At 30.5% G+C, this 15,930-nt stretch overlaps 1 protein-coding gene across 2 annotated transcripts; it reads left to right on the forward strand.

The window, feature by feature from the left end:
• Positions 1-2,571: 2,571 nt before the first annotated feature.
• On the forward strand, positions 2,572-5,696 carry LOC133781515 (probable linoleate 9S-lipoxygenase 5). Of its 2 annotated transcripts, XM_062220545.1 has the most exons (7): positions 2,572-2,693; positions 2,822-3,017; positions 3,148-3,233; positions 3,343-3,450; positions 3,569-3,879; positions 3,968-4,231; positions 4,653-5,696. In XM_062220545.1, exons 2-7 carry the CDS (start codon positions 2,999-3,001, stop codon positions 5,407-5,409), a joined length of 1,545 nt encoding a protein of 514 aa, XP_062076529.1. In that variant the 5' UTR covers positions 2,572-2,693; positions 2,822-2,998; the 3' UTR covers positions 5,410-5,696. The 2 variants fall into 2 exon arrangements, with proteins under 2 accessions (XP_062076529.1, XP_062076530.1); XM_062220546.1 differs by lacking the exon at positions 2,572-2,693 and having other exon boundaries at positions 2,954-3,017; positions 3,148-3,201.
• The last annotated feature ends 10,234 nt before the right edge of the window (positions 5,697-15,930 follow it).

The following is a 15,930-nucleotide window of genomic DNA, read 5'->3' on the forward strand; positions in this document are numbered from 1 at the left end:
TATTTTGTATATCCATTTGCTACCAACTTTATGACAACCATGAGGTAGAGAGACAATGTCCCAAGTGTGATTTGAGTCGAGAGCATTGAGCTCTTCTGACATGGCTTGCTGCCATTCAGGTATTTTGCAGGCTTTGGAAAAATTTGTGGGTTCATAAATGGTATTAGCAGCAAGAATAGCAGCTCGAAAAGATGGTGTGCATTGCTGATATGATAGATAATTAGCAATGGGATGAGCAGTGGAAGAGCTTACCATGGTATATGTACATACATAATCAGTTAAATGAGAAGGGCGATGGATAGAGCGACATGTCCTTGTGGTATGCCGATTGTGATCATGCCGAGAGTTAGAGCTGTAAATGTGGGTCGTCCGGCCCACATTTTTCGTGCCTCTGGTAAATTCAGGCCGGGCCTCGTGCCGGCCCATTTTTGAAAGAGTAGGCCCAGCCCACTTTTCTTATTCGGGCCGGCCCATTTTCTATATTCGGGCCCACTTTTAGGCCCACTTTTTTTTTGCTAAAAAAATGTGAGGATGGAGAATTGAACCCTCCACCTCCTCTTTAACCATCAATGGACTTACCACCACACCAAATACATTTCTTTGTTTAAATTATAATTTTAGATATTTTTATATAATTTTTAACAATATTTTACACAAAATTATATCAAAGATAATTATTAGAATTTTAAAACCTACTAATAAATGCTAAAAATTTAACTAACAAATCTTAAAATAAATTAATATAATTATAAAAATATAAACATTGAAAAAAATAAGACATATATTATCATTTTAATTTATTAATTATTGACAAATAAAAATTTATTATGATTATTAATGTCAGAATATCGGGTTTTTTATCATGTCGTGCTTTCAGACTAGTTTGTTCGTACTTTCGTGTCGTGCCTTCGGGCTTGTCGTGCCGTGCCATGCTAAGCCCGTGTCGTGCCGTGCCTGGCCCAAGCCCATATTTTTTCGTGCCGTGTCGTGCTCGTGCCTCCCGGGCTGGTGCCGGTTTCGTGCCGTGCTCAAAAGCCCAGCCCGTATTTACAGCTCTACCGAGAGTCAATAATTGGAGCTATAAATATATAGCATTCAGTGTTTGTAATAAATATGAAAGATGAAAAGCCAAAGAACTATTTTAATTAGGGGTGTTTATATGATCTCAATCAATTATTTCAATCTTTTTTTTATCTTTTGACCTTAATTTAATATTAAAGAGATTGACAAATAAAAAAATATACAAAAAAAATTCATATAAAAAACTACACATATAAAAAACTACACACTATTAGAAATAATACTATATTAAAATCTTAAAAAATGACCACATTAAGTCCTCATTATAGTCCTTAATATGTTGAGTGTATTAAAAATGTTAAAAAAGCAATCAGTAAACACCCTTAATCAACGAACCTAGCTATTAGACTTTTCTCTGTCCCTACTAGTAGACTGCAATAGTCAGTTCATATTTTCATTCCCCCATTGCTCCTTATCCGTCGATTATCTCAACGGTCAGGATTTAAAAATACACTTACGAGTGCATCCGTTAGATTACAAAGCAATATACGAACGACCTGGATTATTGGACGGCGCTCGTACCGCTTCCATATGGGTCGGGACTAAATCGAGGTCCATATTTGTAATTAATATAAAAGATGAAAAACAAAAGAATTATTTTGATTAAGAGTGTTCATCTAATCCGTTCGAACATTTTTATCTCTAGCCAATTCAATTCAATTATAATTGGAATGTAATTAGATTAAATTTTTTATTTTAATCAATTTTTTATCTTTAACGTGAATTTTAATATTAAAAAGATTAAAAATAAAAAAAAAGCATACAAAAGATAATTATATAAAAAATCTAAACACTATTTAGAAATAATTCGGTATTAAAATTTTAAAATTACCACTACTTTAAGTCCTCAACATAGTCCTTCACATGTTGAGTTTACAACATAAACATTAAATTTAAAACTAATAAATCTAAATCAGATAATTAATGTATTAACATAGCACAAAAACAACATTCATCCATCGATCCAATCCAATCGATATCAGTCAGTTTTTCAAATCTGTGTTTAAAGTGAGTTTCGAGTGGGACGAATCCATTGGAGTCCTGATGTTTTGATCTTCAACAACAATCGCGTCTTCCAGTTCTTCCTCAAGACCATTACTCTTGATCATGTTCCCGGCGGAGGTCACATCCGATTAATCTGCAACTCTTGGGTTTGCCCAGCTACCGATTACAAATACAATCGTATTTTCTTCAGAAACAAGGTATTACCCACGATTATAATCAATTTTTTTCGATCGATATTGGTAAAAAAAAACAAATGGTACTAGTCTGCCATGTGTTTGAGTAAAGTACACAACGAAAAAAACAAAAATAAAGCCACTTTCTTCTTTACGTACCGAGATTAATTATTTAGTAATGATGGGTTGATTTTTTTTAGGCCTATCTTCCAAGTCAAACACCACCACCACTGGAGAAGTACAGACAAGAAGAGCTTCAGAACTTGAGAGGAAGTGGATTTGGAGAGCGCATTAGGTCGGACAGAATCTATGACTATGATGTGTACAATGATTTGGGTGACCCTGATGAAAATTCAGACCTTTTTCGTCCAATCCTTGGAGGGAATAAAAGCAAATTCTCTTACCCTCGCAGAGGAAGAACTGGTAGATCTGTGGGTACGTTGCTATCAATTATTATTATTATTAGCTAGTACAGTATATATTTATATATATGTATGTATATATTACGGGTTTGGGATTTGGGTTCTTCTTCTTATATTATTATATTTAATAGAAAATGACAGAGAGGTCAAGCCAGATGGAGACATATACGTTCCACCAGATGAACGACCTCCTAGGCCGCAGGAACCAGACTCCCTTGCTTATGGAATTAAGCCATTTTCTGAAACCATCATACTGGTGGTGAGGAGTATAATAGCTTTAAAGAAGTGTATGACTTGTTTGAAGGAGGAGACTACCCTATGCCTCGCTTGATTGAAGGTATTCTATGCAGTTGCAATGTAGCCAATCTTGGTAGTATATATCATACCATCCTTAGATTACACATTTGGTCATTCAAAATAGCTAATTTTATTTGCTTTAATCTTGGGTTTTCAATGATTCGGAGTAGATAATAAATTTGGGTGGAGGACTGATGTAGAATTTGCAAGAGAAATGATTGCTGGTGTGCACCCTACCCACATTCGCTGCCTCAAAGTAATTTTTTTTGTAATTATTTTTGTGTTGATGATCTAAGTGCAGTTGAATGAATGATTCTGTTAATCATTGGTCCTTATTTGAAATTGGTCTAATTATTTGACTCTAGGAATTTCCAATGACCAGCAAGCTTGACCCTGAATTGTATGGTGATCAAACTAGCAAAATTACTGAACTCCACATTAAGAACAACTTGAAGGAGCTCCCAATACATGAGGTATATTGTTCCTGGCAAGATTTTTTGTACAAGATCTTTAAATGCTTCCAATTATAAATGTCTTGTATTAATCTTGCAACGAAAAGCTAATGCAACTCCATATTATATAACTGAACAGGCACTCGCCAAAAATAAATTATTTATATTGGATCACCAGGATTCGTTTATGCCATACCTGAGGAGCATAAATGCAGCTCATACTGCTACAAAGGTTTATGCAAGTCGAACTCTCCTATTTTTGAAAAATGACGATACATTGAAGCCTATTGCCATCGAATTAAGCCTACCACATCCGAATGGTTATCAATATGGTACAATTAGCAAAGTATATACCCCAACTGAGCATGGTCCTGAATCTATCATTTGGGAACTGGCTAAAGCTTATGTAGCTGTAAATGATTCAGCCTACCATCAGCTCTGTAGTCATTGGTATGTTATTGTCAAAGAAAGTTGATCGCATAGGTTTGATTTATTTTTAATTATTTTCTTCAGATCATGAATTTGGTTTGGTCTACAGGTTGAGTACACATGCTGTGATTGAGCCTTTTGTTATAGCAACACATAGACAACTAAGTGCACTCCACCCAATCCACAAACTCGTGCAACCCCATACCCGTGGTACTATGAGCATGAATGCATTATCCAGAAGTGATCTCATCAATGCAGGTGGATATATAGAGTCCTTATTTTCTCAAGGAAAGCATGCAATGGAAGCATCAGCAGTAGTTTATAAGGATTGGGTATTTACTGAGCAAGCACTCCCAGCAGATCTCCTTAAAAGGCAAGTTAATTGGGCATTGCTAAAAGAGTAATGATATGTGCACCCAAAATATGCACCCAAACATTACACACAGTGACGTGTCACTGCTTTTTAAAACAGTGGGTCCCAGTTTTAATAAATGTGATTGGCTAGGCCAAACTGCTACATGTGTGTAATATTTTGGTGTATATTTTGGGTGCACATATATCATTACTCTTGCTAAAATTATGTTTTATGAATTTGTATAAAAGTTGAAGTAGTAAATAATATTATATCAGGTGATGAAATAAACGTTGAGAAAATTATTTTATTAGACATAATAGCAAATAGATATAATGTTAGTTTCAAAGTTTGGAAAATATTTTTTTTTTAAAAATCTGAACCGTGCATGTGGTTATGTTTTTCTTTTATTAGTAACATAGTATTACATGGCTCTATGCAGAGGATTAGCAGTGAAAGATCAGCATTCTCGTTATGGGCTTCGCCTGATAATAGAGGACTATCCTTATGGTGAGGATGGGTTAGACATCTGGTTTGCAATTAATTCATGGGTTAAAGACTATTGTTATTACTATTACAAGTCTGATGACATTGTTCAGAAAGACATAGAACTTCAAGCATGGTGGAAGGAAATCAGGGAAGTGGGTCATGGTGACAAGAAAGACGAAGCTTGGTGGCCAAAAATGCAAACTCGTGACGAACTAGTTGAGTCATGCACCATACTCATATGGATTTCTTCTGCTCTTCATGCAGCTGTTAACTTTGGACAATATGATTTTATAGCATTCTTTCTAAACCGTCCCACATTAAGCCGGCGGTTCATGCCTGAAGAGGGCTCTGATGAGTATAAGAAACTGATTTCTCACCCGGAAAAAGGTTTCTTGTTGACAGTTACTTCAAAAGATCATATCGAAGGTCTGATTGACCTTCTAAACTTTTTGTCGACGCATGATTCAGATGAGGTTTATCTCAATCAAAGAGAAAATCCTGATTGGACTTTAGATACTTATCCTTTGCATGCTTTTGAAAGATTTGCAGATAAACTTGGTAAAATTGGGGATGCTATTGAGAAAAGGAACAAAGACAAGGACAAAAAGAACCGAGCTGGCCCAGTCAATTTCCCATATACTTTTCTCATTCCTACGAGTAAACAAGCTGGGATCACTGATAGGGGAATCCCCAACAGCATCTCAAAGTAAAGCTTGTCTCATTGTGTTGTTCCTGTTCATTTCTCTCATTCATACTAGTGAAACATGGATCACTGGTAGGGGATATTCCTAGCAGTTTCTCAATCTGAAGCTTGTTTCATTGTGTTGTTGTTCACTTATTATCTTTCCCAAAGTTGTGTTACCAAGTGTCTTGGTTTGGTCTGTTTGTATGTCATTTTATTCTCCACCATGTATGTTGCTTAATAATGCATGAACCAGAGTACAACACAAATTAATAAAGTTTATTTTAAAGCTTTCTGCAATGCTACTTAAAAGAATCTCTTGGCAAAATGACTTATTTTTTAAAGTCTTTTTGTACTCTAGCTTAGTTTTAATAATTCTTTGCAAAATGATATCTCATAATTTAGACAGTTAGTCGAAAATTTAGATAAGTGGTCGAAAAATTTAAACAGCCGGTCAAAAATTTTAGACAGCTGGTCGAAAAATTTAGACGACTGAGGGAATTTTAGACCGAGGTTATTTTGCAAAAAATTATCAAAAGTAGACCGGAGTGCAAAATCACTTAAAAAAAATATGTTATTTTCACTAATTTCTCTAAAATTAATTCACATTTACACTAAATTGTGTTGATTTTGATGTGTTTTAAGCCTTTGTGCAATGCCCCCTCTCACGAGTAAGAGGCAGAACTTTCTGACTTTCTCATTAACACTGTTAAATATCATATGATTATTAATTCATAGTTATTATTGTAGTTGAAATAGAATAATAAAAAATGTATGAGTCATAATTATCTAAAAACTTGTCACTATTATAAGAGTATAATTCTGTTTTTTTTCTTTGGAAGCAATTCTTTTGAGTTTACTCAAGTCGATTGATGAGATTCTCACAATTCTGATTACATTTTTTTTAATTCGGCCTTCAACAATTCAATCTTCAGACTTAGATTTTTGATGAATTGTTTTCGACATCTAATTATTACAAAACTGTAACAGAAGTTCTCTATCAACTTAATTAAGCAAGCAAGAAAGCTCTCTATTAAAAAAAAAATTCCTGGAGCAAGTAATTTGTTTATTTTACTTCTAAGAAAGCCACTGAAGTCAATATTTGAGGTTTGTAACCTGCATAAATCTAATCTTTTATTTTAGCGAGTAAAGTAACAGCTAAAAAATATAATCTCACTCTCCAATCTCTGAGATTGCTTAATCTTTTCATAAGAGTACAATAAAGAAAATAATAAACAACCCACAATCACTGCACAAAAGAAAAACACACAAAAAAAACATGCATTTAAATTACCAAATAATAAAAAGGATCAACCTTGCTCTTTCCATAATATGCTCCAACAGTAAAATCTATATCTTTTGATTCTCATAAAATCTAGTATGAAATAAAAAGAAGGCAACAAAACACTAAAAAGCTTAAGTGTTATGAATGTCAATTTATCATACCTATCAGCTCATAGAATTGTACAAAAAAAAATGCACATATCCTTAAAGCTAACCTACCAAGGATCCAATGAACATCCTTCTTCACAAAAATTCTCCAAGGCATGTTGCAATACTACAAGTAGAAACCCAATATAACTTCTTTTTTTGTTTGAATCACCAATTACCATGGTTAGGGATTAGAATATTTTCTTCAAGTTGTAGGGTTCGAACCCTCGGTCTCTAATTTTCAGGAGAAGTCATTCCACGAACTGAGCTAAGTTCATCTGGGTAACCTAATATAACTTTAGCAACAACCCGAGGACTCACTACAGAGAAGTTGTTCTTTTTCCCAAAAATGAAACCAAAAACAAAACCAGCTTAGATGATTCTATGATGCAATAATACGAAAACTAAACAAAGAATAATGAAAGTCATCATCTCACTGTTGAGGACAACAAATAAGTACACAAATTTAACAAGACAATTCAAGAATTCAAATGTGAAAATGTATATATATTTAAAAACAATTTCTCATATATTAAAGGTGTTCGAAATAATTGTGGAAGTAAGAAAAACTGTCCCAAAGACACGTAAATGTAGACTTATTGCCATGTCTGAACTGATTCTACCAAATTATTGTTTTTAAATGATTTGTTATTGTTTGCTTGCACAAGATAACACATCCATGCAAAGATGTAAAATAATACTGGAAAATCCACTTCCATTGACAATGCAAACCATATAAGATATATTTATATATATATATATATTTATAGGCAGCCACTTCGGTGCAGCCACTTTTTTGGTTGCACCAGTATAGTCAAGTGGCTCATTTTGGCACTTAAATTGACGGTATATATTATAGTCATTTAAGATATCCTGCAAAATTTACTGAATTTGAAATAACTTATAATATCGAAAACAAAGTTAAAATAGTTTGTTACACGTGAGTCTATTTTGTTGTATGCGCATGTAAAACTTAACTGTTTGAATCTTGTTTTCAATATTGTAAAGCATTCTAAATATCTTGAAAATTTGCAGAATATCTTAAATGATTACAATATACACCGCCATAAAAAATGAAATAAAAAAAATTATTTAGGTACCAAAACACGAAAATGGCTACACCAAAGTGGTTCCCGTGCAATTCACGTACTTAGTTTTAAAGTTATAAACATGCTTATTCAAATATGTATTTATTTTTATTATTTTTAATTATCATATACATTTTAAATGAATAAACAATATTTTTAAAATAAATAAAAATATGTTTAATATAATGTATGACATAAATGTATTAAAAAAAATTAGGGCAAAACATTGTCTATAATTTTAATAAAAACCAGTTTACTTTTTTTTCAATATATAATAAAATGAATTACAGTTCCATAGTATATATAAATATTTATATCAATAATCTCTTCATATATGACATCTAAGCATAACATTGACATAGATATATATATATATATTTACATGGCTACATGACATATATATAAATTACAATAATATTTAGAAAGAAATTAATAATAGAAAAAATCATAGTGTAGGGTAGTATACATGTATCAACTATTTTTAGTTTCTAATGTAACTCGAAATGTCCTTTGGTGAATTTGATGAAGAAAAAGAGGTTCAATCATATTAATATTATACATGGATTTTAAATTTAAGTTTGTTGCTAGTTTTTTTTTTTTTTAAAAAGGTTTGTCTCTAGTTGATAGTAGAATATATTATGTTATATGTTTAATATGATATTATTCTAATACGTGGAGTTTAAGTTTAATTAAATTTTATTTAAGTTATAAAACATATGATTTTATTATTTTTAAATAATTATCACGGTAAAATATCTCAAAAATATATTATTTTAATTTGTTTAATTATTTATTTATTTAATTTGATTTAAGTCTAAATCATGTTTACAATCTACAATTAAATATAAAAATATTTTGTTATATATAAAAATATTTCGTTAAAGTTAACGAAAAAAATAAAAAAAACTGTTAAAACTAAGAATTTTCGTTATCAACACGCTTATTATATAAAAAGATATATTCAAGGAGAAATGCATAGTGAGTTTTCATTGTTTCTTAAAAGAAATATAAAATCAACCAACCTCAGTTGACTTTGACTTGTTAGTATTCCTACAATAAAATTAAATTCAAGCACTTTCCAACTACAAAACCAAACCTTTCATTTCTTTTGGTGAACAGAGAATAAATACCACTCTCATAATTCTTTAAGCAATTTATATTTGCATTTATATCAAAACTTCTAAACCAAATTTTACCACAAACCAAAAAATCTTCCCAATTTACAATGATGGACAAAAACTACAATTAGTCATGAAAGAGAGCTGAGGAAAGATCAAAATGCCTGAAAGTTGTCCTCTCTAATAACCACTTAGTCCGGAAAAGTGCTTTGCATTGGCTCGATCCTTACGGTAATGGTTGCTCCTTCCACCCCCTCCTCCTCCACCTCCTCCTCCACCTCCTCCTCTCCTTCCTCTCCCCCTGAAATTCCCTGTATTCTCTCTCCCTTCTTCATCCTCCGAAACCCCAAACCTCTTCTCTTGCTCCTCCCCATTGGCTCGGCCGCCTCCCCTCCTTCCCCGTCCCCATCCTCTGGAATTCCCAAATCTGTTTCCTTCTGTCTCAGTAACATCATGTTGTTGTTGCTGCTGCTTATCTTGGTCGTTAGAAGTCTCCATCGTTAGAAGTCTCCATCAACTTCTTCACAGCACCAAGTGGAAGGTTGCCACCACGGCCGAGGCCATGGATCAGTTCTACCTGAGCTTGAGTAATTAACGATGCTTCACCAGCATTTGCAACTGCAATCGAACCTTCAACTTTGTAACTGTAATTCTTACCGTCCTTCACATAGTACTGAGGTTTCTTTCTCGAGCCCCATTTCGAATTAGAAATATTCTGGGAAGAGCCCTCGGTCTCTTTTTGCCAAGGTTTTCCCGCATTGGAGCTAATTTTGTCCCTCAAACTCTCATTGTCCTCCAACCCTGACTCTCCCACACTCAGACCAAGATCATCGAAAGAATCATCGTACTCATCGTCGTATTCATATTGCGATATAAGAGCAGCCGTTCTCAATGAATCCTTCAGGTTTTTATCGTCAAGAGTACTAGAATCAAGCACATTAGCATTAGACTTCCTAACAAACCTTCCATGAGTAGATGAAGATGAGATGGAAGAAGATCCACTCTGTTGCACCCTTTCCCCAGGCGTTAAATTGGGGGAGGAGGATACTGGTGCAGATTCTACCAATTTTCCTTTCCCTTTATCGTTCTTGCTAACGACTGTAGCCGCCTTGGGTATAGGCATCGTCTCCAGTGAAGTATCCATGGTTTGAAGATCTTCGTGAAGAGTCCCCTCGAGAACCCTCTGAATCACCTCTTCAGGATTCTGGTTGTAAGCCTCAAGACAGGCAGCCAAGAATCCCTTACCATAATCAGGGAATAGATCTTTTATTTGACTTATTTTAGACTCCATAATTGCAGCATCCTCATCCATCTGTACTTTGGTGCTTGTAACAGGGCTTTGCATAGTAGGGAGCTCCTTCATTGTGGCCTTCTTAGCGGACATGAAGGAGCAAGTTATATGTCGTCAACACTACCGGCCACATACTATAAGACAGACTCATATTACCAAAGGGATTGAATCCATCTGCAGCCAATCCAAGACGCACATTCCTGGGTTCCATTGCAAATGTTGGATTATTTCGGTCAAAGTCCTTCCAAGCTTTCCCATCAGCAGGATGACGTAATACACCATCTTCTTTTATACGTTGCTCGTGATGCCATCTCATATGTTGAGCAATGTGCCTCGATGCATATTTTCGCATTAACCTAGGGGTTAAAGGAAAATAACGCATCACTTTATGAGGCACTTTCTTTCCCTTGGTGTTCTTGTCCACCCATCGATCCTCTCCACAAACAGGACATTTGCTTTTTCCAGCATGTTCTTTCCAAAACAGTGCACAATCATGCTTGCAGACATGGATTGACTCGTAGCCCAATCCAAGTTTCCGCAACAACCTTTTCGCTGCATAGTGCGATTTTGGAAGCTTATTTGGGGCTGGAAATGCATCATGTAACAACTCCAGCATTCCATCAAATATTTTGTTGGGAATTTTTCCCAACACTTTGAAATGCATTAACTTCACTAGGAAATCCAATGAAGTGTAATTTTGACACCCGGGGAATAATGGAGCCTCGATCTCAGCAAACAAATCGTTATAATGTTGCCCACTCCTGTAGTCTGTTGTAGGTATCTCTTGACCGCGCTCATTCTCCGCTTGTTCGTCATTGTCATTTTGCATAAGATTAGTGAGAACATCCATCATTTCATCTTCATCATTTTGATCTATCCGAGCTCTCATTGGTATTATTTCATCCTCTCCATGCCAATGCCAATTGGTATATTTCCGTAGAAAATCATTTACAAAAAGATGATTTTCTAATACATCAATCGTCTGAAATTCAACGTTGACACACCTCCTACACGGACATTTCACCAATCCCCTTGAGTCAACGCACTGCCGGGCTCTCTGGAGAAAATCCATCACACCAGCCTCATACTCATCGGATAATCGATCTGTCAAATTAATCCAACTCTTGTCGATCGACATTGTATGAATGTAGCACTGCACGGAACACTAATCATCAAACTTACAATCAATTTGTGTGTGTCCTAATTCAGAGAGAGGCAAATGTAAGAGTCTTCAATGACTCACCCTCTCTAAACGGGTCTAAGGCTTCTTATGATGAATACTAAAAAAATATAATATTATCACTAGGTGATAATAACACTATTATATCTTTGGTAATAATTTCTTATTACCAAAGAAAAAAGCAAATATAATTAAATATGTTTTTTTAATGTCTTATGCTTTTTGAAGTTAATTATGTTGTTTTATGATATCTAACTATAATATATTTCAGTGTAAATATTATTAAAATTATTTAAATTTGACATATTAATTTAGTATTTATTAAATTACATATTTTACTTATGCTTTATTGAATAGTTTGATTAATTTAAACAAAATTTCTAAAATTTGTTTAAAATTTATTTAACTACTTTAGGATTAATTTTTATTTTTATTAAAATTTAGTTGCATAATGTTAATGTTAATTTTAAAATATATTATTTATATAAAAAATAAATTATTCAAAAATTGAAAAAAAAAATTAAAAAAAATACAGAAAAATTAAAAACAACTAACAAATATTATTAAAAACATATTTTTTTAATTTTAATTTTAATAATGATTAAAACTAACAAATATTAAATTTAATTTTTTTAATTTTAATTTTAATAATGGTTTTCTAATAATATATTTGTTAATTTTATTTAATCAGAACTAACACATATTATTTTTTTACATATTAATTTAGTATTTATTAAATTACATATTTTACTTATGCTTTATTGAATAGTTTGATTAATTTAAACAAAATTTCTAAGATTTGTTTAAAATTTATTTATTTACTTTAGGATTTAATTATTACTTAAATTATTTAATTAATGTTTATTTTTATTAAAATTTAGTTGCATAATGTTAATGTTAACTTTTTTTAATCTTAATTTTAAAATATATTATTTATATAAAAAAAATAAATTATTCAAAAATTGAAAAAAAAATTAAAAAAAATACAGAAAATTTAAAAACAACTAACAAATATTATTAAAAACATATTTTTCTAATTTTAATTTTAATAATGATTAAAACTAACAAATATTAAATTTAATTTTTTTAATTTTAATTTTAATTTTAATAATGGTTTTCTAATAATATATTTGTTAATTTTATTTAATCAGAACTAACACATATTATTTTTTTACATATTAATTTAGTATTTATTAAATTACATATTTTACTTATGCTTTATTGAATAGTTTGATTAATTTAAACAAATTTTCTAAGATTTTTTTAAAATTTATTTATTTACTTTAGGATTTAATTATTACTTAAATTATTTAATTAATGTTTATTTTTATTAAAATTTATTCACAATATCTCTAAATTTTACAATTCTAAAAAAATATTAAATAGGTTTACTAATATGTTTAATACACATAAAATTCACCAAAACAACATAGAAATTATTTTAAAAAAAATACTAATCAATCATATAACAATTTTCCAATTCCTAATATCATTTTTACTAATACATATTTTGAAAACCTAAAAATAAATACATTCTATCTAATATAATAATTTCATATTTTTATTAAAATTAATATTATATTATTTATATAAAAAAACATAAATTATTCAAAAATTGAAAAAAAAATTAAAAAAATACAGAAAAATTAAAAAAAACTTACCAATGCCTTCAATATCTTGCTAGCAATCTCTTTAGTCCAACAAAAACCGAATACCCAACCTTCAAACAAAAATTACAAAATATCATTATACAATTTCATAAATATATATATATAAAATGAATAAATCGTTAGAATTACTTTAAGATTTATTACTTATTTAAATAAAATTTCAGGATTAATGTTTATTTTTATTAAAATTTGGTTGCATAATGTTATTGTTAATTTGATTTAATCATGATTAAAAATATATTATACAACTTATCAATTCACTATTTCTTAAATTATAAATTTTATTGAGTATTTTTAATTCTAAAAAAAATTGGGCAGCATAACGGCTGTATTTTCAAATATCCCAAAATTTAAAAACCTGCAAATAATACATAAAAAAATATCCAGTCACAGAACATACACAAAGCAATACAAATACATTATAAATGACTATATAATTTATAATTATTACTCTAAATTTTATTAATTATTCAATTTTCTATTTAAAATATCATAATTCTACTAAAAATTAACAACAAAACAAAGCATCAATATTCATCAACACTAAGAAAAAAAAATTAACAACAACAACAAAATTCAAATTAAATAAACAAAACTCACTCAAATAATCAAAATTTATTAACCAAATCTAATAATCTAAAACTAAAATTATTTAACCCAATCTAAAAAACAAACAATCAAATATTAAATTTTCATATAAACATATATTTATAACTAAAAGTCAAATTATATACCTAAAAAATAAATTATTAAATTAATAAATTTTCATACTAATAAATTAATTATTTATCATATGATTAAACTAACTAAATCTTAAAACTATATATGTATTTTACAAAAATACTACACAATATATTATTTCCTCTAAATTAGATATCACTAAATTTTTAACTAATTTTCATCACAAAATATTATTTTTACCTATTTTAATTACATAATCAGAAATTATATATATAATATAACAAATAACAATATATTAACAATATTAAACAAATTATAAATAAAACCCTAAATATATTTATGCAAAAAATATAAATAAAACCAAAAAATTACAAAGGAAATGTGAAATACCTCTAAAACCGCTGGTATACAATGCAAACCCTGAAAAAAAATACCACAAAAATCTCATTATAAAAACCCAAAACTGAAAAAAAAAAATTATAAATTTATACAAAAAAAAAACTGAAATATTTGTAAATAACTACCTCAATAGACCTTATATCCACTTAAATCGTCTTTGGAAGGTAAACTTTGACAAAAACCAAACTTTGTGGGGGCCGAAATCCAGGAAAATAGAAATGGGGGGTGGAGAAAACGGTTTTGGGGTTTTTTCCGTTTCAGATAAATGAGCTCTCTGTTTGGGGAAGATGAAGATTATAAAGACCCTATACCGAGAACATGTTCTCGGTAAAGGGTCCTCGGTACACAAACTAAAATGAAAAAATCGCGTAAAAAAGGCGGGAGTCTGAATTATCTATACCGAGAACGTGTTCTCGGTAAGATGTTCTCGGTATAGAACGTTTTTTTTGTAGTGTACAGAGAATTGGGTACATGAGGGGTTGACGATGGTGTGTCTCGTGTCTTCAAGGGCCAAAGACCATGGAAGGGAGAGGAAGGAAATGTGTTTCATGATTTTATGGAAAGGGTCGATGAGAAAGAGTGAACAGATTTGTGAACTCATGTTTCAATATGTAAAAAAAAACGAAAAGTTAATAACCTATATTGGATTAGATATTATATTTTTTATTGTTAGATTACTTGAATAAATTTTTTAATATAAAACTAAGTTTTGATTGAAATTTTTTGGTTGGTATTCTTGTTATTCTTGATTTGATTTTAGTTTGGTGTTAAGCTCAATATGTTCACCAAAAGTATTTTGTAGTTTAGAGATTGGTTTGAGGCTTGAATGTGTAAAATCCTCATAATCCAAAACCGTTACTTAATGTGTTTAAAATAGTGTTCATCTTGTTAAATAAGATGTTTCGGCCAAAAAATGTCATTTGGAAATACAATATTCACAATCATTTGTATTAAAAGTTGAGAATTTTATTAACAAATTTAATAGTAATATCTTGATAATTACGGGGAATTGAACTAGTTTGTCGAACAACTAATAATAATATATGAGACATGCGAAAAATCTAATGATCTTAAATTTAGATAAGATTATAATAATTCTAATTTCATGTAACAATAAGCAATGAAGTGATAAATACAATTCTACTTATGTACAAAGTAATTTTTATCTTCATATCTCTTAACTTTATAGAGAAAATATGATTGTAATTTTCCTCATTAAAACGCAAACCATAAAGAAATAATCACACCATAGTATCTTCCATGTACCAAGAAAAGTAATATGCAATCCTTTGTTTTATTTTATCTTTATTTTATTCTTAACTTCACCTGTTGGAAGTAATTGATTCTAATTTTTCTCATTAAAAAACAATAGAAGTTCTACTACCCATTTTTTTTTCTTCTGTGTAAAACCATATATATATTATATATGTACTTTTGTATATTAGTGTTTGTTTGTTTTGTTTCTTTTGTGATAGAAATCATTCTTATTCTTATTAGCTTTAGCTTTAACACAAATAGTTTACAAATCTCATAAGTCACATGTCAATAGTTCTCAATATTCCTGTCTTGTTTTTTGATATTATTAAAGTAACTCATTTCTATTTTTTTCAAAGAGGTCATTTCTATTTTCTTACTTTCTTAATTGGTGAGCAAAAGTAATTCAAAAAGGACAAAATAACAAAAAATCCAAT

This window comes from Humulus lupulus, chromosome 6 (assembly GCF_963169125.1).
Source record: "Humulus lupulus chromosome 6, drHumLupu1.1, whole genome shotgun sequence".
NCBI classification, from domain to species: Eukaryota; Viridiplantae; Streptophyta; class Magnoliopsida; order Rosales; family Cannabaceae; genus Humulus; species Humulus lupulus.